Here is a 24578-nt window from a genome sequence, read left to right as displayed (position 1 = left end):
TGCTTTGTTATATTATGAATAAACTTGGATCTTCTTGCCACATAGCATGCTAAAGTAGCATATCTGATGGCTGAAGTCTTAGCATAAGCAAACAGCAGGCGAAAGACTTGCGGTATTTTAACAGGCACAAGAAGATGTGCAAATAGTGGGTATACCATTAAATAAATCCAGCTTTATGTGTCACATCGAAAATCCTGAGCAGAAAAAATAAGTGGATTTTTCTCCTAGATTCACAAAATTGCTGACAGAGGAGAAGGTGCTGACACGCACCTTTGTGAGTTTGACGCATTTTCGCACTTCACGTGCGTGGTTTACTGCATCACCTCCTCATTCAGAAATGGGTCCTGCACACTTCCCGGAGGAGCACAGAGACTGGGGGGTGGTGAACTGGCTTTGGACTCATACAGAGTTCTGACATTTACTAGCTGAATAACCAAAATTTATCTCTTCATTCAGCTACTCATTTAGACAAACTATCCAACATCCACACACTGCTTGTGAGTGAGCATCTAAAGAGGAATAAAAACAATCATCTGTATCAAGGAGCTCACAGTCTGGTTGTTTAGACACAAGTTGCTCAATCTTTTGGAACCTAAGCTTTCTCATCTGTAACATGGGAATATCTACTTGATAGATACTGGGGGGGGGGGGGTTAAATGAGATCACATGTAAGCACCTAGCACTCTTACAGGCACTTGTAACAAGTCAGTATGTGTAAAGCATTTCATTTTACCCAAGAAGGACTAACTATAACCTTATGCTATTTCCACTCTTACTCAAGGCAGCTGTGAAGCTTTAGTCAATAATGACTCTCAAAACCCTCCAAGCAAGGAGGCTGGAGAGAGGGCAGATGCTGATGCTTCTTCTAACACAGGAAATTTTGGGAAATTTGGAGAGCCAGGGACTCACTCACAGTCATAGAAAGAGGCTACTTTTTAAGGACCACAGATACAGCTTTTAGTGAGTATCAGATATGGTGGTCTCACACAACATTCTGGACAAGAAGTCCTCTGGGCCTCTAGCAACCCACTGAAGACAATGACCTGCTCAAACAGACCGAAAGAGGTAAGGCATGCCATAGAAATGATACCAGAATGGTATAGAGAACCTGAAAGTCTTTGCCAGTAAGGTTCTAAAACTGTACTGTGTATAAAATTGAGCTGGAGTACTTTTTAACAATGCGAATGCGTAGGTTTCATTCCAAAAGATTCTGATTCAGGAATGAAAAGGTGGGCCCAGGTAGCTAGCTGCATCTGTAAGAAGCATTCCAGGTGCATGCAACACAGGTGATACAGATACCCTACTTTTAATATCACATCATTGCCATTTTCACAAATAAGTATTTATTCAGTGATAACTCTTGTAGGGACTGAGAAACAAAACACGGTCTCTGACTCAAGAAGCCGACAATACAGTTAGTAAAACAGTGTTTTTATATTTTAAGGCCCACAAATATATAGACTAGAAATTTAGCACAGCAGAAATGACAAGGCAGGGGCAATTGCTGATGCCTGAGGTTTGTGAAGATGCCAGAGAGCAGTCAGGAAGTTATGGGGAAGGAAAAGACCTTAGACATATAGAAAGGGAGGAAGACAGTGTTAGGAGCAACACCGTTATGCATGAATACATAAAGAAGATTTGGGAGAATGGTGAATATAACTGTGGAATTTAAAAGGATTTTAGAGCTCTTCCTTCTCTCTTTGATTTCAGGTGAGAACACTGTGGTCCACAGAGTTAATTAGCTTCTGGCTGATAGAATCGTAAATCTTTGGGAGTTTAGAGGGATTTAGTTCAAACAGCCTCCCAGAACACTCCATTTAATCATGTCTAGTAAAACAAATCTTATGTTTTGGGGGAAGCCAGTGTAATTATTTTATAGCATCTCTACATATGAACATCCTAAAACATCTCCCCATTTTGAACATAAACCTGCCTGTCTTTCAGGAAGTTCTAGTACCATAGAGCACACCCAATACATTTTCTCCTTTTTCCTTAAGACAGTTTGTCAAACAGTGCTTGGTGCTATGGATGGAAAGATGGATAAAACATAAGAGTTTGAAGTATGGTAAGAGACCATAAACCAAGTAAAGCCAGTGTGGTAAATATTATGTACAAGGCCTTGGCAAAAAGGAGACAACTAACCACCTGGCACCACCTACTTGAGAATCCTGACATCTGAGCTGGATTTTCAAAAATATGGGAAAGTGGGTGGGGGTCTGAATTTAATCTTTTATATAACTTGAAGGAACTGTTTATAGACAAATCAGTGACAGGATTTAATTTGGTCTTAAGCAAATACTTTGATGACAAAGAGAAGAATTTCTGGGGAGGAGAAACTAAAAGTTGAGTTAATAGGATATGTTATATTTGATACCTGGCACTGCTGTTAGCTGAATTAGAATAGCATTAACGGGAGTAATGCGAAAAGAGGGCATGGATTTTAAAGTTGTTTCCAGAGAAGAATGGGCAAGGTTGACAGGATCTGACAATCAATTTTAAATGGGTAAATGAAAAAAAAAATGGGTAAATGAAGGCATAATAAATGTTGATTTTGGTATTTCTAGCTGGGGAGACCAGGAACAAAATGATGTAATTAACTGAGCTATAGGGATTCAGAAATATTCAACTAGCTGGACGGGTGACTGAGGGAAGGAGAAAAGCAGGTAAAAATGATTATATTGAGGTTCTGGGGGCTTGAACTTGTCTTATTCTCCCTTTGTACCCAAAAGAGATAGCCCAGGACTAGGCATATTGATGGGTTCATAATAAATCATAAAGAACAAATAAATTCCTTCATTTTATAAAAAATAAAGCCCTCCAAAATCAAAGACTAAGACTTATGGAATTTTGGTGCCTTCACAAGAAGAATCACCTAGCCTTAGTGGCACTCTTTATAAGTTTTTTGATTTTACTAAAATATAAAATTTATGGAAAGAAATAAAGGGGAGCAAAAGTTAAGACCAAACATAAGGAGCATAAATAGCAGGCTAAGGAGTTCACTGTGAAGATAACAAGGAAACATTATGGTTTTGAAAGGTGATGGAATTTTAGGAATTGTTCATGCGTTATAGGAGTTCGGAAAACAAAGTTGGGGGGATTCTTCTAACCCAACATTTCAACCATCACACTTGAGCATGTATGAATTTAGGTGTGGAATCCGAGAGCTTTCTAAAGCCAAAGAGAGCCAAAATGCTGGAGCTAAGCTTAGTTTCTTACGGCATCAATATCCGATTACATTTTCCAGAGTTTGAGATCAGTCCCTGATGTTCAGTTCTGGTGATAGTCACTGTGGAGGCAGGACCTGGAAAGTTAGTCATGAAAACTGCCCGGAGTAGGAGCAAAGACACCTGCCGGTTATTCCTCTGGTTTTCTGCCTTCCTCACTGGATAAAACAGATTTTCCTGTGGTCCATCATAAATAATGACTCTACACTGAGACTACAGAGCCAAAACCTTGTTAACAGAAAGAGACACAACATGGCTCATTTTGCATCATACCCCCAACAGGCATGCTGGTTTGGACACTATCACCAGAAGGTGCACTGATCAATTTTCATTAGGGAGCTGATTTCAGCATAGAATCCTAATTCATTAATCTATATCTCACAAAAATACTAATGATAGACCGTGAAATAGCAAAATGGGAAAGGTCTTTTTAAAATCATTAACAGAATATTACGGTAGTCCTCCCCCACTCCTTCTGCGGTTTTGCTTTCCAGTTTCAGTTATCTGTGGAAACCATATTTTGGGAGCGAATGATCCTCCTTCTGACACAGTGTTAGAAGGTCAACAGTAGCCTAATGTTTATGTTATTCGCCTCCCTTCATCTCATCCTGTAGGTATTTTGTCATCTCACATCATCACAAGAAGAAGGGAGGGGCGTACAGTACAATAAGATATTTTGAGAGAGAGAGCACATTCACATTACTTTTATTACAGTGTGTTGTTATAACTGTTCTATTTTATTATTAGTTATTGTTAACTTCTTACTGTGCCTAATTTATAAATTAACCTTTATCATAGGTATGTACATGTAGAAAAAAAACAGTACGTATAGGGTTTGGTACTACGCCTGGTTTCAGGCATCCACTTGGGGGGTCTTGGAATGTGTCCCCTGCAGATAGGGAGGGACAACTGTCTATCACTGCAAGTCTCTATTTTTAGCTTATTTTAGTTTATAAGGACTATTTGGGGGAGCCATGGGCTTAGATTTTATTTTTAGATTTGAAAGCATTTTTGTTCAGTCTTTAAAATGGCTTATTTAGCGGGCTTTTCCCGCAGCATCTCTTTTCCCTCTCCATGGACTCGCATATCGGTATTTAAAGGGAAAGGACCTTAATGATCCACCAATTCACCTTGTCGGCCAGGAAGAATAATCAAATCCATGACAGAGATTTCCTCTAATTTACATGCTTTTATTGTCAAACACCAAAGAAATTATACTAATAGGAGGAACTTCACAGGAGGTAAATGGGGATCTTGGTCATGCAGGAAAGGCCACGGACTTGTAGTAAAACAAAACGAATATGCCCCTTCCAGAAATTTGAGATTGAGTTCTGCTCAAATTTACTAGCTTTGTGATAATACACAAATCACTTAACATCTTCAAGCTTGATCTATAAAACGAGAACGGTAAAACCTGCTCTGCCCATTTCAGGGGGATATTGAAAAACTTAAATAAGACAATGTTCATAAGCCATACAAAATTATATTGATATGTTATAGTTAACAGTGGGCATCAAGGATCCTTTACCAACTAGGGCCAGATTTGAATCTAACCTTCCCAAGAATAGAATAAGAATACGTTTGATGAGAAAACTGACAAGTGTATTTGATGAGAGTATGTGTAATTGGTTTGTTGTTTTAAAATTGTGCCCTATCATGAGTCATGTGAGACTAGGGTAACAGGTTATGGTAACTTTAGACCCAACTTAGATTTGGATCTCATGGAGTAAGGAAATAAGGAGATTCTGAAATAAGTGGTGTTCCAGCGAGCAGATAATGCCCTTTGAAATGACCATTGATTAAACAAGTAAGAATGAGATTGCCAGGAGACACACAGAACACTTCTCTGGAAGGCTATCTCTTGAGCCTATCTGCTGTGTGGCCTCTGGTGTTACAGAACGGCCACAGGAGTTGTTTCTGCTCTAGGGTCCACTACAAAATGACTGCAGTCAGCTGACCTACTTCCCTGGACTCTTCTCCCCTCTTAAGTAATTTGAGGGGATTATGCTGCATACACTACGCCCCAGAATCTTCCTACCTACTAAAACATGTTGTACACCTAATCCACACATGCTCTTTCCCTGATATTTTCTATTGACATAAATGCATCAATCCAGTTGCCAAAGCCTGGATTCTAGGAGCCCACTCACCCTCATCTACAACGTCTCTTCCCTATGGATTCTACATCCTTAGCTAAGAGAGCTCACATCTTTCCATTTCCAACCATGACTACTGCTACCATTTAGCAATCAGAGTGATCTTTTAGGAACAATAGTTAAGATTTTATCGGGCCCCTGCTTTAAAAACAGCGTAAAGGCTTCTCACTGCTCTTCCAGGGTAACCACTTCTGTCAGTTAGCTCAGTTTACTCTCTCTCAACCTCATTTCTTGTCTAAGGAGCCATTCGTAGCACCATCTCAGCTGTAGAGAGAACTCCCCCTCATTTAAACCTCCTCTGGCATTGTCTTCTTGAGAAAAATCAGAGTGTAACGTGAAAGCTGTGCTTTAAGTCAAAAGATGTGGGTATAGTCTGACGTCTGCTGTTGCTGGCTGTCATTTTGGTCAGTTGATTAATGGTTTTGAGCCTCAGTTTCTTCATTTACAAAATAGTTAAAATATATTGTGAGGTTGTTGTGAGGCTTACAAGAGATAATACAGATAAAAGCACCTGATATTTACCTTTCTTTACTCAAAAGCGTTCACGAGTTAGTAATAACATACAGAAAAGAATTGGATCATGCTATGTCAAGGCTCTGAATTCTGGCAACTGATATCTTTAAAGCTATCAACAGACTTACATAAGAAATCCAAATAACATGTTGATACCTGTTTGCCAAAGTGGTGCTTTAAGTAGACTGGATGTAGTGGTCAAGGGGTTACCATAAAAGGTTTGAAAAATGCCTCTGTAAGATGGACAAAAATGCACTATTTTTAAACACAAAATATTTTAATATTTGTTTGGTAAAAGTAATTCCAGTTAGTGAACTAGCATGAAAGTTCAACTATAGAAATTAGTCAATGTGCCGAAAAGGGAAATTTGCTCAGCCCAACTATGTCATTCCATTACAAGCTTTACCTAACAATGCCAACTACGTTTATAGTACGCATAGCATACTTCCTATGATTGTCACAGACGTCATGCTAAATGACGACTCTTATTCATTGGTCATAAATTTTCAGACAAGATAATACTGGGAGCCCAATAAATTCCAGTGTTTTCTGTTGATCTTCCTTCCACCTTCCTGCCTCATCCTCACATGCTGTCTGGTATCCTTGTTTTCCAGAGAAAAGTCTGGGTGTGCATTGGCTCATTTGTTGTAAACTATCTCATTAATTTCCAATTCTGTTTAAACAAGCCTTAAAAAGAAATGTCATACAGCTTAGAAAGAGTATCTAACAGCTCTGATTTATCTTCAGCTGAATAATGTTTAATTCTAGCTTCCTATGTTCTTTCTTTAACCACGGTAACATGCCACAAAAGCAGGTTTAATGTGTGCTTTGCTCACTTTTGTAATCTTAGCACATAATAAATGTTCAATAAAACACTGCTGACTGAATGAATTTATGCTGTTTAAATTAGGACTAAGTTTAATTTCAACTTTTCCTCATATTTTTCTCCCACTAGAATTTCTTTTTCACTTGTTAGCTTTAAAAACTATGGTCTAAAAAACTCGATGAAAGTATAAAGAGAAACTCATGCTTTTGAACTGAAGCCGTAACTCCACATTCTTGAAGTTGTGACTGACAACTATCTAACTAGCATGCTACAAGAAGGAAAAGGAAGAGCTCCTTGATTTTCCTGTTGGGGGGACTCTGAGCTGTCTTTTGCTTTCAGATAAGTAAAAGATTATGAGACCCATTTTATAGTGGGTGCAATGGAATCATAGACTAAATAAATGGTTTCTCTAAATTATATAGCAGAATGTTCTTAGAAATCAATCCATCTGCCCCCTAATGTGGGATTTCTTGAACTATAGTCCAAACTCCAGAAGATCTAGATCCAAAAAGGGCAATCAGAAAGATGATATTCTTCTGCAATTAAGTTTATGAAGTTTCCATTTCTTCTACCTTAAATTTCTTTTTATTAGTTTCTTTGCTAAATTGTGAATAAATTTGGGATTCAAGTGGGATTCAAGTGAAGACTCAGCAGAGAATGATGTCATTACACATTTGAGGCAAAACAAGGAAAAGTAAAATCCCATTGTAGATATTTTAATAACATTATTTACACAGCATCTTTTTTCTATAGTGCTTTTCCACAGGGGAAAAAAAATCCTATGTAAAAAAAAAAAAAATCCCACTCCTATAAAGAAAGCAAACTGCATATACTAATGAGAAATCTGAGACAGTGACACCAATAAAGGAAGTGAATTACAATTCAAGGTTTTTAGATTTTAGCGTAGGCCCTAAATCATCAAAGGCAGGGAGATACAATAACTAGTCAAAAGGATATACACCTTTTTTGGTTAAGTATCATAGTAATCATTAATAGTGTAAAATTAATTTTAAATTCAGTCAATGAAGCCTCTGATGCTTTAAATTACTTAGCTGTGTTATCCCCTAGTTCATATAAATCCGTGAAAATGCCATGCAAACAGGAAGGCGCAGACGAGGAACATGGGGGAACTTTGGCCCCTTGAGGCTAGGGTACCACCCTATTTTAACAAGTGATATTTGATATAAACACCAGAGCCTAGCCATTATCCCTTTTAATGGTCTTTAAATAATAATATAGAAACAAGAGCTTATATAAGATAGGACCTCAGATATATTACTTTATTTTGGAAGGGAACATGGAGAAATAAGTAAGAACTGCTTTTGAACATGTTGATGAAGAGATCTGTAATCACTGCTTCCCCCATCTTTTTTAAACAATTAGAACACCAGTAGCAAATTTTTATTATTTTCAATTTAAATAAACTATTTCCCCTACATTCTGTGCAAATTAAACCATGTCTCTATAGTGATAATTTAAAATAATATTTTGCAATTCACATTAGGTACAGTTACATGTAAGTCCTGTCTTGATTCTTTCACCCTTAGTCTTTTCCAGTGTATTGGAATCTGTGCATCAGACAGCATAAGGCCTGCTGTTGCAAACATTAATAAGATCTATCATTTAGGAACAGTTACTTACACTTTGTTTAATCTCTAATGGAAAGGATTTCTCTAAATATTTACACCAGAACAGTTGCCAGAATGAATCCTGCAAAATTGCTGGCACAGTCCCAGGAATAGGGAACTGGCATGGGGGAGGGGAGACTCCTGGTCCCTGGTCCTATAATTTTAAGCAGTCCTAGAATTTCAGGGAGCCGCTTGCTACAATATGAAGGGTTTGTATTAACAAAAAGGTACTTCAGTGTGTAGACCAATTCAAGTAAAGTATCTCCACAGCCACTTTCGTTTATTGCTCTTGTAAAAATGACTCTCCATTTGCTTCGGGTATAAAGTAAAGGGATTACTTAGGTTTCAGAGACCCAGTAAGTAAATTGTGTATGAGAAAAGAAACTCGTACAAGAAGTGTGAAGAAACACCAAACTTATTCTGTTCAATGGCTCCCAAGGTGCTTAATCTATAGAAATGACTTGCTGCTTCCATGAATTGCTGAGTGAGAGTCAGCATGCAAGACTTAGACAGGAGAGAACTGAAATCTGCCAAGATAAATGCAGCAGTGTTTTATAAATTAACTCAGCTGTCTGTGTGTTTATTTTTTCTTTGGAAGATTCTAAAATTAAGACTGTTCAACTCATCTTAGTATTGGTTTGGAATTTGGAGAGTATTTGAGAAAGTGATTTGAGGCTAGGAAGGGTAGAGAAAATATCCAGCACTGGAAAATCTTAGCAAGTATCATTTGAAATGTGTTCTTACCTGAAGAACAGTAGCACTTTTGCCCCTCAGCCTGTTAATTAAGTAGTTTGGTTAAAAACTATTACATAAAGCCTTCTGGGATTACAAGCTCTCCATTTATAGTATGGGCAATATATTAAATTCAGAGGCAGTTTTTAATGAATTTCTGAATGTCAGTGAGATGTGCACATGGGTGCTGAAAATGGCAGTGGTAGCCTGAAATGGTTGAGAACTCCTTTTTCTGGAACTCTCCTTTACTCTATTAGAAATTAAACTTTGAGGTACGGACACATAATGCTCACAGGTCTGAAAATACACACGAATCAGGGCTGGGTCCTGGAAGCACAGTGCTGGATGGAATGGCAATGATTATTGGTACTAGGGTCAAGTATGCATCGACATAATCCTGCAAGTGTAACTGGCTTCCAAGGGAAATCCCACTGATCTATGTTTACAACCCAGATCTACATCAAGCTACAGAGCTGGAAAGCGGGTGGATGTTTCGGAAATGTGCTATAGGAAAGAGAGACTTCCCTTTCTTTGTAGAAGAGGCTAAGAGTTACCTTAAGAGTTATCTTAAGGAAATGGTATGAGGTGACCGGGTGAATGGAGGGCAGAGGGGCTGAGGATGCCACCTATAGGCTTTTTCTCTCATTACCAAACAGTAATGAGGTCCTTTTGGACTTAGATCAACACATTGGTCATAAATTGGAAAAGCAAGACGGGATTCTGCAAGAAACAAATCTTCAGCAGCTCAATATGCGCTCATATAGTTTGTGACCAAGCAGCATTTGTCTATATCTTCTGTATTTCATGGCAGAAACGACATGTCATCAAACAGTAGTGACACAAGTAGACACAGGTTACAGTGGGTTTTTTTTTTAAGATTTTATTTATTTGAGAGAGAGAGAAAGAGTGAGCATGAGCAGGGGAGAGGGGCAGAGGGAGAAGCAGTCTCCCCACTGAGCAGTGAACCCAACGAGACATGGGGGGGCTCCATCCCAGGACCCTGGGATCATGACCTGAGCCGAAGGCAGATGCTTAACGAACTGAGCCACACAGGTGCCCCTACAGGTTACAGTCTTGCTGCTAAGTTTTCAAAAATTAAATTCTTCTATTCTTAAGATTGCCTCATGGTCAAATTCAAGACCAAAGAAGATCAAATATATAGTGCCACTAAATTGGTAATACCATATTGACTGCAGGTCATTGTAACTCTTCAGTGTGCAGAGTGCAGGAGGTCAAGGTTTATTCGCCAAATGTTACCTGGAGATTGCCGGTTGCCATAGAAGCCTGGCCAGAAAAAGAATCTGACTGCCTGCCTCTCTGTGGATTTAGAATAAGCAATATCACCCATCCACACGTTTAAACAAAAAGAGCTAGTAATGCAAAGTCATAGGAATATTGAAATATACTGAAATCATTCTGAATTATAAAGAAATGTGAAACTTATCGCATTTAAGGACAGTGAACAGTGGGATCCATCACATGAGGCAGACAGAATATCTTTTCTGGATATTTGAAGCAATGCCAATAATTTCAAAGGCCGACTTTCACTTAGGTTATTAAGCACAGATATATTTGTGCTGCGTGAATATTTTCCTATAAAAAGGTTTAACAATCTTCTAATTTCTAACATACTGAAAGTTTAAAATTAGAGCACCACTTATTGATAACTTCTCCTTAGCTACTTATAACGTCATGTTTCTAAATGGTATTCTTTTTAGTACAAGAAATCCTAAGTGCACTCTTGGCCCTTTCCTAGCTCTGGAGGTTTTAGAACCCCTGTCCTGGAAAGGTACTACAACTTTCTTATTTCTTTTCTTTTCTTTTTTTTTTTAAAGATTTTATTTATTTATGTGACAGAGAGACAGCCAGCGAGAGAGGGAACACAGCAGGGGGAGTGGGAGAGGAAGAAGCAGGCTCACAGCGGAAGAGCCTGATGTGGGACTCGATCCCGGATCGCCAGGATCACGCCCTGAGCCGAAGGAAGACGCTTTAACGACTGTGCCACCCAGGCGCCCCATCTTTCTTATTTCTTATGTTACTTCAGTAATATAATATCTAAATTGACCTTAGGATGTTTACAAGGATCGCTTCCCTTCCCATCCTAACCAGACACCTCTTTCACAAAGCCTTAGACTAAACTCCTTAGGTTCTTATCATCTACTAAGGAAGGGAGGAGGAGTACTTGCAAGTGGAGACAGGAGGAGTTCTGTATGTGTGCATTGGACCCCTGCAGGCAGGCAAAGTGGTTTATAAGATGATGGTGACAGAACGGTGCATCTATACCAGTGGCATATTTCCATCTCTTGCCTGCGTAGGGTGAATAATCTATTGAAGAAAAAAATTGGTGGAAAAGCATTGTTTTCTGGTGGATTTCCTGCTCTCTGTAACTCATGATTGCTCCCAATCCTTAGGGACAAGTAACTAGGCCTGACCATGGAGCAATGGCTCAAGCGTGCTGTGATGACCCTCCTCCCAGGGAGCCTGGCTTTCCTCAGTCTAATTACTTTTGGCAATTGTGGTTATTGGGATTTGGCCTAGTGACTCACTAGAACCCAAATTCTCCCAAGGAGCCCCCTTAACAAGCAGAATTAAGTCTGACAGGAAGCCCACACTTCCACTTTGCTTTTACATGGAGATTTCCCTGGTTTATGACAGGGTTTGGAAATCCTTCATGGACTAAAAAAGAATAATAAATGAAATGTAATGAAGATAACCACCCAAAGAAGAGCACATTAGGAGAGAAGTAAAAGCAGTAAGTTCATGAATAAACAACCTACCACAAAACTTAACCCATTAAGATGGAGTTAAAACTCTGTTATTTATAGCAGTTTTACTGATCAACAGTAGTCAATCTGAAGTTAGTCAGGAATTGTAGAAACTATAAAAGAAAAGAATGTTTATTTCTTGTCAGGCAGTTTCCTAAAAACAAAGAGTACTCTAGGGCACATTACCAGTCATCTGGTAAGACATGAAAACAGTTGTTTATCATTAAGTAGCTTTGAAAAAAATTTTGGTATGGCTGATACCCCATCATCTATCCATTTACTGCCTCACTCAGCCACGGAAGGGTTCGCAGCAAGCACGCTAACCTCTGGTTGCACCTCGCCTAGCCGTAATGTTCTTGTCCTATGAAGTCAGTGTCTGTTAAACTCAGTATCATGTCTTACTGTGTGCACTTTGCTCCCTTCCTTAGACTCTCTGGCTGAGATAATTCCCTTATCAGATAATCTTGTCTGCACTAGTCAGTGCCACAAGTTTAACAATACTCTATTGATACACAATATGAGGCTATCAGACTACTTTATATTTTAAACTACTATCTGTTCAGATGACGTATATCTTATCTCTTATCACACCCCACACAAGTCCATTTTGTCTGTCCAACCCGCATGAAACTGGCATTGTTTTTAACAGTTGCTCAGCTGTAACAGTTATTCTTGAATTAAGGGTCCAATACTAGTTCTCAGTCTTGTGTGCAAAATCATCAGGACTACCTATGTCCAGGCCCCATCCCCAGAGAGTTTCATTTGATTGAGGGTAGAGTCTGGCATTTTGGGGTGTGTGTGTGTGTGTGTGTGTGTGTGTGTGTGTGTGTGTGTTTTAAGATCCCCAGGTGATTCTAATTTGAAATCAGGGTTGAAAAATCACTGTACCCAGGCCCATAAAGAAAGAATTCAGAGTAGAGGTTACTGTTAATACTCAGGGTAAAAGTAATATAAATAGCAGATTTTATGAAGCACCATAAAGATAACTTTTCTGGAAAACAAAAACTAGCCAGTGAAATATCTATTGTGGTTGTAAATTACATAGAAGGATTTTGATTTTTAACTGCAAAATTATAGACTTTGCCACATCCTCATGCCTAAGTTAATCTTCTCCTGGATATGCACAGGGTAGATGAGAAGAATAATCTTAGAGTATTTCATATAAAATGTGCTATTCTATTGCTTCTAAGGAAAAAAAATCAGCAACTTCTTATGTTTAAAAAACCATCAATAGGGCAAGTTTAAGGAAAGAGAGCAAAGAGGTAGAAAGAAAAGTAGAAAGAAAGAGAAGTAGAAGAAGCAACCTCTATAGCAAAAGTTTGGGAAACCTTTGTAGTTTGTTAAATGAGGAGGAAGAAAGAATGAGCAAACAGAATAAGGGAAATAAAAAGTGAGGTGGGTTTTGAGAAAATGTACCTACGACTGCCCCAAGTACTAATCCCAGTAGTTGAGGAGATGGGAAGAAATCAGGGAAGGACACAGGCTTTGGAGCCATACTTGGACTGAAATCCTAGGTCTACCACATCTTTGTTGAGTGATCTCAGGTAACTAACGTGGGGCTACTGGCACCTTCCTTACAGGGTAAGTGTGAGGAATAGATGACATAAGATCTGCAAAAACATCAAGTACAGGATCTAGCACTCCCAGATGATCAAAACATGGCAGCTATTTAAATAATAATCAGTGTCTCAACACTCACTTTAAGAAATAAATATAAATGTGCAGTAAAATAACACATACATAACAGTGGCTCTGAGAGCTATGACAAGATAGTTTGCCCAGAGGCACTTACACACTTTGTCATAACATTTGTGTCCCTTTCTTATCAGTAAAATGTGACTGATACTGCCTTTCCTTATATGACAGTCTTTGTCAAGATTACTGTCTCATACCTGTGAAGTCCCTTTGTGTAAGAAAGGAACATACCAACGGGAAACTAGCTTCTCCTTTTCTTACCAACTTATCAAGCGTATGTTAAAAAAACTGTTCTAAAATAAGCATCTCACAAATTCTGTTATTTTATATTGTGTGGTGGTGGTTTGTATTATGTGGTTATAAAATGGGGGCTGCTTTACCACTTACTCTAAGGAATGTGCTTTGTATTGGGGTATAATTATAAATATGCTTACCAGCTAGTTTTCTGAGGACAGTTTTTGGGAGTGAATATAGTGCATTGCATTATGGTGTATTCATTCTAGAAAGATGTTTTAAGGTAACTGAATCTAATCCCATGCCAGTGCCAAGTGATCAGAAGAGAACTAGGAGAATAAACACACTAGAAAACATTACCTGCTTCTGATGTAGAAGGCCAAAACTGAGTTGGAGGAGAAAGAGGCATGGGGCCTGGCTGTTACTAGGGCTGGATAATTACTCAGTGGGGATGTTGCAGAGGTAATCCACACACTGTACAGATGGGCTGGATTCCTTCAAGTTCCAACCCATCCTCAGAACCTCTCGTTGTAAGAGAGCATACTTTGTAGAGAAATCTGCTTGAAAGGAGAATCCCACTGTTATGAGTAGATGCTAGATCCAAATGGAATGATTTTTTTAAAAAGCATTTTTATACCTTAAGGGAATGTATCTTTCATTATCATGAAGTTTTTCAAGTCTCCTATGATCTGTGGCAAAGTAATGTAGTTCCACAGGTGAGGAGATTTCCAAGCACGATCTTGAGTTGCATGATTTGACAACTTAAAATTGAAGCTCAGTGACCTTTTTCTTATATAAAAACAAAGAGTACTATAAAAATGAGAGGCTTCACTTGAGAATGATATATCAGATTCTTTAAAATAGACAAAGTACCTTCATGTAATTAATCTTATTTTGATACTACCAGTAGGAGTCTCAATGTCAGCTATGCAAACACTTTTAATAACAATATGCACCACTAGATTTTATCTCATGCATTCGACTATCCCCTTTATATGACTCCAAAATACTTATCTTCAGCCCCGACACTCTGAGACTTTGATTCTGAGTTACTAGATGCTCTACTGGCCCTCAAAGTAAAGATAGCTCAAAAGAAAAATAAGTTTCCTACCAAGTCTGCTTCTCTTACTTTCCCATCTTTTTGTTTATCTCCCTTGCTTTTCCATTCACCTAGATCTGAGTACTTACACTACAAAGTCTGGTGCCAAATATGTCTCTCCATCTCTTTTCCCTTCATATCCAATTAATTGCCAAGACCTATACATTTGATCCATATAAGTATCTGCTCTCTACACTCCCTTGCTCAATCAGTCACTACTATCATAACGCAGGGCTTTATTATCTTAAATCCCAGCTGTCACAATTGCCGCCTCCACCCTAGCACAGGCTACTTCTAACAGCCTGTCATGAGTGGGAGGGAGGTGGTCCTGCAGCATCTCTCTAGCTGGATTCCAAACAGGCTCCCTGTGACTCCAAGCCCAAGGACAAGATGGACCTGCTGAAGACTGAATATGCTGACTGATGCTATGGCTATGGTTTTGGGGTACTACATAGTGTGAAGAACAAGAAATATCATAACTAATTCCATCTCTACTTTGATAAGGTGCTTATTAATTAACCTTTATATGCATTTCCTTATAATAAAGGAATATTTATATTTGCTTGCGTTCTCAATCTTCATCCACTAAACTTGGTTGAAAAAGATAGCTTAAGTTTAGAAGAACTGTTTAACTATGACTATTTAAGTCATAGCCATGGCTTACATTCTCAGACCGAAAGATGATAATTTGAAGAGACTACAGAAGTCACTTAGATATAAATTTTTGACCAACCACCTTATTTCGCAGATGAGGAATTGCAGCCTCGTGTGGTAAAGGGACTTGCCTGGATTACTCAAATATTAGTAGCCGTGCTGGATCTAGAACCCAGGTCTTCTACTTCTCAGTCTACTTTTTCCCAACAGACACTGAGGATTTTCTCTCAATGGCATCTTAGGTCTCAGTCTCTACCATGAACTTTTGATGCTTGCTAGTCATCAAATTCTTAAAGGTCAGATGGAACACTAAAATAAGGTAGTATTTTGAAGACTGGATTAGATTCTTGCATAAGGCATAATGACAGTTAAAAGCTATTAAATATATATTAATTTGGGCAATCATATTCTTTAGTACCATTACGTTTTCTCTATAAAACTTCCAGAAGAATTTTAGTGACAGAGGATGGCAACTAGGTCCTTTGCCAAGGTTACAAATAAGGCAGAAATGCTCTTATCAGATAAGAGGCACCAGCGACCATATCTTTTAGAATGAATTTTTGAAATTATTCAAACTTTTCAAATGTGAAAAAAAATGTAGGTATTTTGCTTAAAAGTTTCATGTTGTTGAAAACTCTTTGGAGCAGAAATTGGGATTTCATAGCACTCAATGGCAGTAAGCATTCTCAGCACCCCCACAATCCTTGAGAATGGAATATTCCATTCCTTTCACTATTGCTGGATAAGTACTTTAAGCAGAATGCTAGTAATATTCCTGAATGGAAAGATCTGATGGACAAGATTAAATAGAAAAAAAATGGCCAGTCAATTTTTACAGATGTATATTTTACACTTTACATATTTTGTTAAGGTATAACTGCAAAGCATTTCAAACTTACTAGGTTGTCCAACAGATGGTAAATTTAAGATAATCCAATCATTTTAAACCTGAAGAAAACATTCACAATTAAAAAAGTAACCCGCATTTTTCCTCAAAATCAAAAACAAAGTAAAAAAATCTGTATAATTTATGATGCAACACTTCTCAAATGATCATTCTCAAAAGCATGCCTGTGTACCATGCGCTATTCAGAGAAGAAATAGTTCTACCCAAGTAAAACACGTAATTTCAACACACTGTCTTGCATGATCCTTACCATGCTCTCAGAACTGAATGATGTTTTCCTAATGGTAACCAAAGTTGATTCTTACATTTCATGAAATATAATACCCACTCTGATGGCATTTCAAGAATTCACTACTTGGAAAAGGATTTTTTGGGGGGTGGGATGAGTGGATAGCGGGGAAGTGGGAAGAAAGGTTAGGACAACATCCAAAATAAAACATTTGGATAAAGCAGGGAAAGATGATTTAAGAAATCACTATATGTAGAATAGTTTTATTTTTTAATACTATTTTTATAATTGCAGTGGGACCATTGGTCTTAACTCTACTTAGCGTTCTGACAATTCCACACGATATACCACCAACATTACATATAATTTAAAAGAACAACTGCATTAAAAAAAAGATTAACCATGTAATTGGAAAATATTTTTAGATATTTAACAGTAATCTGGAGATCTCTGTTCAGATTTAAATATTTTAAAATGATCAGATGACTAATAAATTTGATTTGTAGTATCTAGGTATGTAAGGTTTCCTCAAAATAACTTGAAAATCAAATGGAACTTATGTTGCAATTTCTATCCATTGCTTTCTGGGGACCTAATTTGTAGAATATTAAATTCTCGATAAATATTTACTGGAGAAATGATTTAGCAAAAGTTATCTACTTGTAAGTTGAAATACTCTTCCTTTTTCATGCTTAGAGGAACAATGAAATGACATTAAGTCAATTTCACACTCATTCTTATATTCTAAATTACTTTACATGGAATAATTTAGGACTAAAAAGACAATATTTAAAAATTATCATCCTTAATGTTCTAAGTAAAATCCTTCTATTGAAGTAATAAACAAAGAATTAAAATAGTATAACAAAAGGATATTTTAAGAAATAACTCTGATAGTGTATTAGCGAATATATTAGAATTTACAAAAATAAATGTCTTTTGCTTATATTTAGATATTGCCATTACTGCCTAGGAGTTTAAATTTGTGACTTTAATTCATACAGATACCACATGATATGTTGCAGAATATGCTTTCTTCAGCAAATTTTACTCATGTCTCCTATCTATTACACAATGTTTCTTTCAAAACAAAGTAGACTAGTAACTAAAGCAGACAGGTGAGAAAATGCATTAAAGCCAATCTCCAAACCATACTTCCATTCAAAATTAATATCACAAAACGCATAGTACAATGAAAGATTTTTCTATCCTATAGTTAACTTGTTATTTACCAGAACTGGCAGTGTAATTACCAAGAGTGTATCAGAATCTCAAAGAATGGCTCAACATCTGAAACAATGTCATGAATAATGACCAATATATTCCAATAAGATGATTTTATTTTATTACCATTAAAATTATTTCCCTTGTATTCTTACTCCTTTACTTCATACTTACTTCTTTACTTATGAAAGATTTTTAAAAGTTTCACAGATTGTGCAATGGGAGCTTTGTAATTATTATGCACACAATGGCTTTTCAAAACTTGCTTGTATCTAGAATCCAGACAATTAAAACCCAATTAATAGATGGCATCAAATAAAAAGGATACTACAAAGGCATCTGATGTTTCTAACAATAATCTTCTGGAATAATATGATCCAACAATGTCTTCTGAATAATCAAATAATGTTATTATATTTAGCAAGCTTCACTATTACTATTCATTACTACTGTTACTACCAGATATTTAATTCTTTGACACTGGTCACTAATATAATATAAATATCAGTTCAAAAATTTCCAGTCAACCAGAACAGCTTATTCTCCAAGCAAAGTGGATAAATGATGGTCTGGAGACCATCATACTTGTTACTTAACATACCTGACATCTTCTCTCTGACATGGATCAGCAGGCAGTGTAAATAGCAGGAGACAAGTTCTACCTACTAGCTGTATGGCTTCCTATAAGTTACTTAGCCTCTGTTATTCGGATTCTTTCTCTGCAAAATGGGAATATTAATACCTGCACTTCAAGTTACTATTTAGGGGTCTGAGTGTATAATTCAAGGGAAATACAGTGCAATAGCAAGGTATTGTGGTTATTATCATTATGGCAAATATGACTTTTACTTTTATTAGCAGATAACCTTGAATTCAGAACCTGACTGTACTAAGTTGCAAAGACTGAGCTGGAAATGAGTTAGAAACTGGATTTGGGGTTCTTGATTCAACACTGTACTTAAAGTCCAAACCTTGCCCCTGAAAATTGCTGGTTGGAGAATTTTGAATAAGGGTTGCATTTCATTTTTACCTTAAGTAAATTCAAGTTAGTCATCCCTATGAGCTGTATGTGAATCCAAATAGGTAAAAAAGTTATTGTGCATTTACTCACCCATAACTCCACAGGTATTTTAAGGTACAGAATTTATGTTTAAATGCTCTTTTTTATAAGAGCACTAGTTTTCACAAAGTACAGACAAGTGGTATAGCAGTTGTTTCAGGAAAACAGGACAATAGTAATGTGGCTTTATCTGCTCCATCTGAGGAGTAGCCATGATTCCTTAAACTTGACAATACTGAACACTACAAACAAATGTCTTTCTTTCTTTCATTCTTTTTTTTTTTTTGGCGAGAAAGTTTTCTACTGAAACATTCAAGAGACCACTTAAAAAAAACTTTGAAAAGACAGTTCTTACACCTTAATTTTCCACCTCTTGTATTTTAAAAATTTAGGAAAGTGAAGCTATTTAACTACAGGCCAAAAGAGATACTCTTAAATGTTCACGTTAGTTGTCTCTTTTAGGTAAAGTAAAGACGGCTTTTTTCTAAAATACCTTTGACTACTACCTTATCTTTCATTAATTTTCTTCCTAGACCGCATTGGAGGAAAAAGTTCTTATACGTTTCTTTCAGAAATTTCCAAAAAACAAGTATGTGCACATGCAATTTGGCTTTGAGTTTCAGGACATTTAACAAAGATCTCTTCTTACCCTCCACTCCTTCCCCATTCTCCAAAAACCTTACTGCACCTGCCAACAGCCTGGTCTGTCTCCTCGGAGGACGCAAGGGGTCGCCCCTCTCCCAGGATTGTACCAGCAAACCTAGCGGCAAAGGCCGACTCAAGGGCGAAGCAGCAAGGAGCATCCCTTGCTACGGGAGCTCTCTCCCAGCCCCACTCCCACAGAATAATTGAATTTCCACCCAATGCCACCCACTCCCTCCCTCCCCAGAGGACGCCTCCGACTTGGCCTTGAGACGATTCAAGCAGGTCGAAAAGCAGTTCGCCTTTTGACTGCGATTTCTCTGGAGTATGCACTGAAAGGTGCGCCAACCCGCTGGTCCCCGCAGCCTTGGGGCAGCATCACCGGGCAGCTTCCTGCACCGTTGTCCTTGGGGATCACCTGGGGGAGGTGGGAATGAATGGATGGCCAGGTTTCTTTCCCGTGCCTTCCTTCAAACGCAGGGGCCCCCGAACTGCAATCGGAGGCACCTCTACGCTGATGCTCAGGACCCTGTCCCGTCCCAGCAATTGTGTAGCTCCTGGCCCTGGGGTCCTCAGTGGGGTGAAGGAAGCAGTGGGTCAGAACAGTGTAAAGCAGGAGACTGCCCTGTTCCACCGACCTGAGATGAAGTGTCCGCGGACCGGCGGGGAGAGGAGGCAGGGACCACCAGGGCGCAAGGGCAAGGCTCAAGCCCCAGGCCGCTCCTTCTATAAGGCGGCCGCGCAGCTTCAGTGAAAGGGTGGGTGGAGGAGTTACGAAGAACACAAACCATTCAGAGGCCAAGAATAATAAATCGGATGCCCTGACATGTTTAGCTTGGGCCCTCCTGCCCCTTGCTACGCCGTCCCAGAGGTGGTGAGACCCAGCCGGAGCCCCTGGCGCTTGGGCCCAGCAACGTTTTTTAAAGGTAATTTTCAGGTGAATCAGACCTTGTCAGCCTGAGGCTAGCGGCACAAAGGGAGCTTTCAGGGGACCCTCACGTCCAGGGACAGGGCAGAGACAAACAGCAGCGGAGAAGCGATTACTAAATCTCCATCTCACACAAGCCTGGGCTGTATCACCGCCGCTGCTCCCGCGCCCGCCCGGAGGGGCTTCGTCCGCCGGCGCTGCGAGAGGGAGTCAGCGCGCGGGAACCGTCGCCGCCAAGCGTCACTGGCTCCCAGGCGGCGGCGGCGACCTGAGGGGCCAAGGCAGTAGGCTCGATCTCTGCACCCCGCGAGCTCAAGGAAGGGTTCTCCCTCCCTGACCCCACCAGCGCCCCCAGCGCCGGAGCCAGGGTCGCCCCCAGCCCTGCTCCCCACGCGGGCACAGACGCCAGAAGGCCCGCGCGCCAGGCTACCCGGGAGCAGGTCTGAGAGGTGCCATTCTCGCGTCCGTCTCATCTCTGAAAGACGCCACCTTTCAGACAGACCAACCCGGGTTGAGGATGCCCTGGGGTACCCGCCGTTTAATCCCAGCTAGGGCACTGTTTTAAGCCGACTTCACAAGCCAACCTTCTAAGTAACACGAGCCAGGATAAGGGGCAGTAAGGCGGCGAGCCTGAGTCCTTAGGGGGAACCCCACGCTCAGTCTGTGTCTGCCCCAGGGGACCCTTGAAAGAGCCTGAGACGGTACAAGCGCTCACGCGTGACAGGCAAGTTCGGTACTGGAAACGCTGCATCTCGGGCTCCCAGCGGCGGGTTCAGCAGTCCTTAGACCTTCCCCGGAGTGGCATCGCGAGGGGCTCTGCAAGCGCGTAGACTCGCGAACCCTGAACGCCCCGAGTGCCTTTCGGCTCCATTCGTGCGTGGTTGCGGGCAGCGGCCGCGCAGGCGCCCGCTCGCTGGCTCCCTGGCTGGCCCGCGAGCAATTCGCAACCGGAACGAGGTCTCCCTGCGCGAGGCAGCGACGGGAGGTGAAACGGCGCCGCGCCCGCGCCTCCCTCCGGCGCTTAAGTTAGTGGTCAGGGACACCTCGCGGGCCGGGTGTCTGGGATGCCAGGGGCTCCAGGCCCCCGTCCCAGTCACGGAAGGAAAGCACAAACAACCTAGAGCTAGTCTAACGAAAAACCTAACTTTTCCTCGAACCTGAGGTAACGAGGGGGCGGGAGCCACGTTAACGCCCGGTCCGCCCGCTTTGGCACCCGCGAGGATGCGGAGGAAGAGAGGGGCGCACCGAGGGAGGCGTGAAAGACGCAGTCAATACCGGAGCCTGAACTACTACCTCCTCTCGGAGGCGTGGGGTGCAGGGCGGGAGGACCGCTGACGCCGGGAGCCGACTCAGGACAAGCAAAGAGACCCGACAGGTGAACGCGGCGGGAGGGAGCAAACGTGTAAAAAAAAAACCCTGCACTTACTTCTTCGCTGGCGCCTTCCCCGGGAGGCGTTTTGGCTGCCGATGTATTCCATAAAGTTCAAAATGATAAAAAACCAAGAAATCAGTCGCAAGTGCATAGTAACCCAGTAATGTTTCCCTTCCTTCTCCTTTTTTCTTTTGTTAATTATATTAAATGTTTTAGAAATATAGGTAGGTGTTAGGCGTATAGAGAGGGAGAACCCAAGCAGCGGACAACTTCTCCGCTCAGATCCGATAGGCTTGCTGGGATGGCAAACGAAGCGGGTCGGGTGCAGGGAAACCAACTATTGTACTTTCAAATTGTCCGAGCCCTGAACCGCGGCGGCTCCGCAAGGGTGGCTGTCAACACCGCGAGCGACGGTTCCACGAGCAGCGAGCGGCCTCGCCGGGGCGGCCGCAGGTAGCATGGTGAGGGGCGGCGGCGGGCGGGATCCGGGCGGGCGGGTAGCGGCGGCGGCGGCCCCTGGGGCTCAGAGGTTGCGGCGGCTGAGGCGACAGCGGCGGGGGCCCGGGTATCGTAGGGGAGCGGGCGCCGTCGGCACCGCGGCCATGGCCAAGGGGCGGCGGAGAGACCCCGAGCTGCTTCTGCTGTTAGCGAGTAGGAGCCGCTCCAGTGGTGAAGGGAGGGAGGGAGGGAAGGACGGGACGAGGGAGGGGGAAGGGGGGGATGGCTGCGGGGGGCGGGGGGAGCTCGGGGGCGGGGAAGGAAACTGCTGGAGCAACAACCCTGAGCGACCTCAATAACTTTCAATTTCAAGAAGGAAAGAGGGAGCTGGAAAAGTACAGGCGTTGCGATTTGGCAGAGGGACGGGAAGAGGCGCCTAAGGGGTCCCGGGTCTGCGACGGAGCATCTCTGGACACTGCAAAGAAGGCGGAGAACGCGGGCCGGGGGGAGTGGGGGAGGCACTGCGTGGCGAGAAGAGCCCCTCAGAAGGCAGCTCTGGCGGGGAGAGGTGGGCGCGCTCGGGCCGGGAGTGCTGAGGCCGAAGGTCCCGCGGGCGCGAAACCCCCGCCCCTTCTGAGCCAGGCTGGTCTCCACCGCCTCAGGCTGGGAGCACCAGGCTCTCCCGGCGGAGCGCCCTTGCTACCTAGCGCCTTCACCCCCAGCGCCGGCGCGCAACGACTGGCCTCGGGGCGGCTCGCCCCTCGCCACCTAGGCAGATCGCTGGAGGATTTCTGTCTTCGGATTCCTTTCCAGTTTTCTTGAGCGCCCCTCCGTTGCTTTGCTCCCTTTCTTTCTTCCTTTCAATAAAGGTAGCTGCCGTTGGGTGCCGGGCGGCTGGTCCGGAGGAGCTCAGTGGGCGCTGACGGTCACTCCGCCCGCGGGTTACCTGCCCCGAGTGGGAAGGACCCAGCGGTGTGTGCGTCCCGGACCGTCCCTTTGGAAATTCAGTTGTGCTGCGGCTTTCTTCCAAACTGAGCGTTTGCTGCGGCTCTGGAAGATTCCTCCACCCCTCAGGCAGTTTTCTTCTTAGTCTGATCGCCCTCGCACGGCGCGCGCTCTCTCTCACCCTCTGTCTCCCAATCTTGAAAAGATCTGTTGTGCAATTCGGTTTCTTGTCTAGGGAACAGGGAATGATAGTCGGAAAGATTTTTCCCAGTCTTGGGGGAGGAGGGGAGGGTCCACTACTTCCCCTGTTCCCAGCGCAGGTAAGGGCCCCATGGCAGCTGGAAATAAAGTCTGCTGGTCCACCCAGGGATGGGAGAACCTAGCGCCGGCATTTCTGAGCGGTGTACACCCTGGCTTATTATTAGTCAATGGTAAGCTCCCACCTCTTTTCTCCAGTAGCACAAGTCGATGAGCTTCCAGAAGTTACTGAAGAAGTATTATTTGAAAGTCACAAGCCCCCAAAGTGATTTTAATATAAACTAATAGGTAGCTGTATTTAACAATATCCGAAGGACTGTACTTTATAGCATTACAGCTTTACACAGCTCCTGAGAGGTCACTTTGAAAAACCCTGATTCATAAACACCTTGCTAATTCTTATGCTCAAATAATTTAGATTTAGAAGATAGCCAAAGCCTTGCTGGAAAGCAAGCAAGATTTGTATTTCTCTCCTTTTCCTCCATTTATAATCCCTAAACTGGATTGCCTTGTATTTATGTATTTATAAATGAGGGGGATAGAAAGGTCACCGCTCCTACCCATCCCATTTTGCAAGCTTGCAATGCTTCAAATTGTTGTATTTCTCTGAAGTCTTCAATGGTATAGTTGTTACACAGCCCAGAAGAGAGGACTGAGGAGATCAAATGGCCTGGAAGCAAAAAGAAAGGAACATGAAATATACATTCTTCTTCAAGTGCTGAAAGTTAGAATCTGAGAGGCTGGCCTTTCCATGATAATTCCTTAATTAAATATTATTAATTACTTTATATACCTGTATGGGAATTTTGAAGGTAGGATTAGTTTTCTTTAGATTTTATATTATGGGAAAGACAACAACCCCAGCAAGGTTATGATTTTTGGCTTATTTTTAAGAATTCCCATTTGCAATTCTTTCTCTGTGGTAGAATGGTATTTTCTGTACATTGCAGGCACACACACACACACACACACACACACACACACACACACACAGAAACACACTCCCAGTCTTTATCTGTTGCATAACGTCCAGTTGCAAATGACTGAGT

The 24578-nt window shown here is 41.4% G+C and overlaps 1 protein-coding gene across 1 annotated transcript in view; it reads right to left on the bottom strand.

Annotated features, from left to right (window-relative positions):
• RSPO3 (R-spondin 3) overlaps positions 1 to 22552 on the bottom strand; it is an 83850-nt gene extending 61298 nt beyond the window's left edge. The window contains exon 1 of the mRNA XM_045805595.2: positions 21943 to 22552. Within this exon, the coding sequence (XP_045661551.2) occupies positions 21943 to 22039 (97 nt within the window). The 5' untranslated portion in view covers positions 22040 to 22552. The remainder of the gene's footprint in view (positions 1 to 21942) is intronic.
• Between the last annotated feature and the right edge of the window lie 2026 nt (positions 22553 to 24578).

The sequence above is a fragment of the Ursus americanus genome, chromosome 11, assembly GCF_024610735.1.
Source record: "Ursus americanus isolate L20-20 chromosome 11, mUrsAme1.1.p, whole genome shotgun sequence".
Lineage (NCBI taxonomy): Eukaryota > Metazoa > Chordata > Mammalia > Carnivora > Ursidae > Ursus > Ursus americanus.
This window is presented reverse-complemented; position numbering and strand designations above follow the sequence as displayed.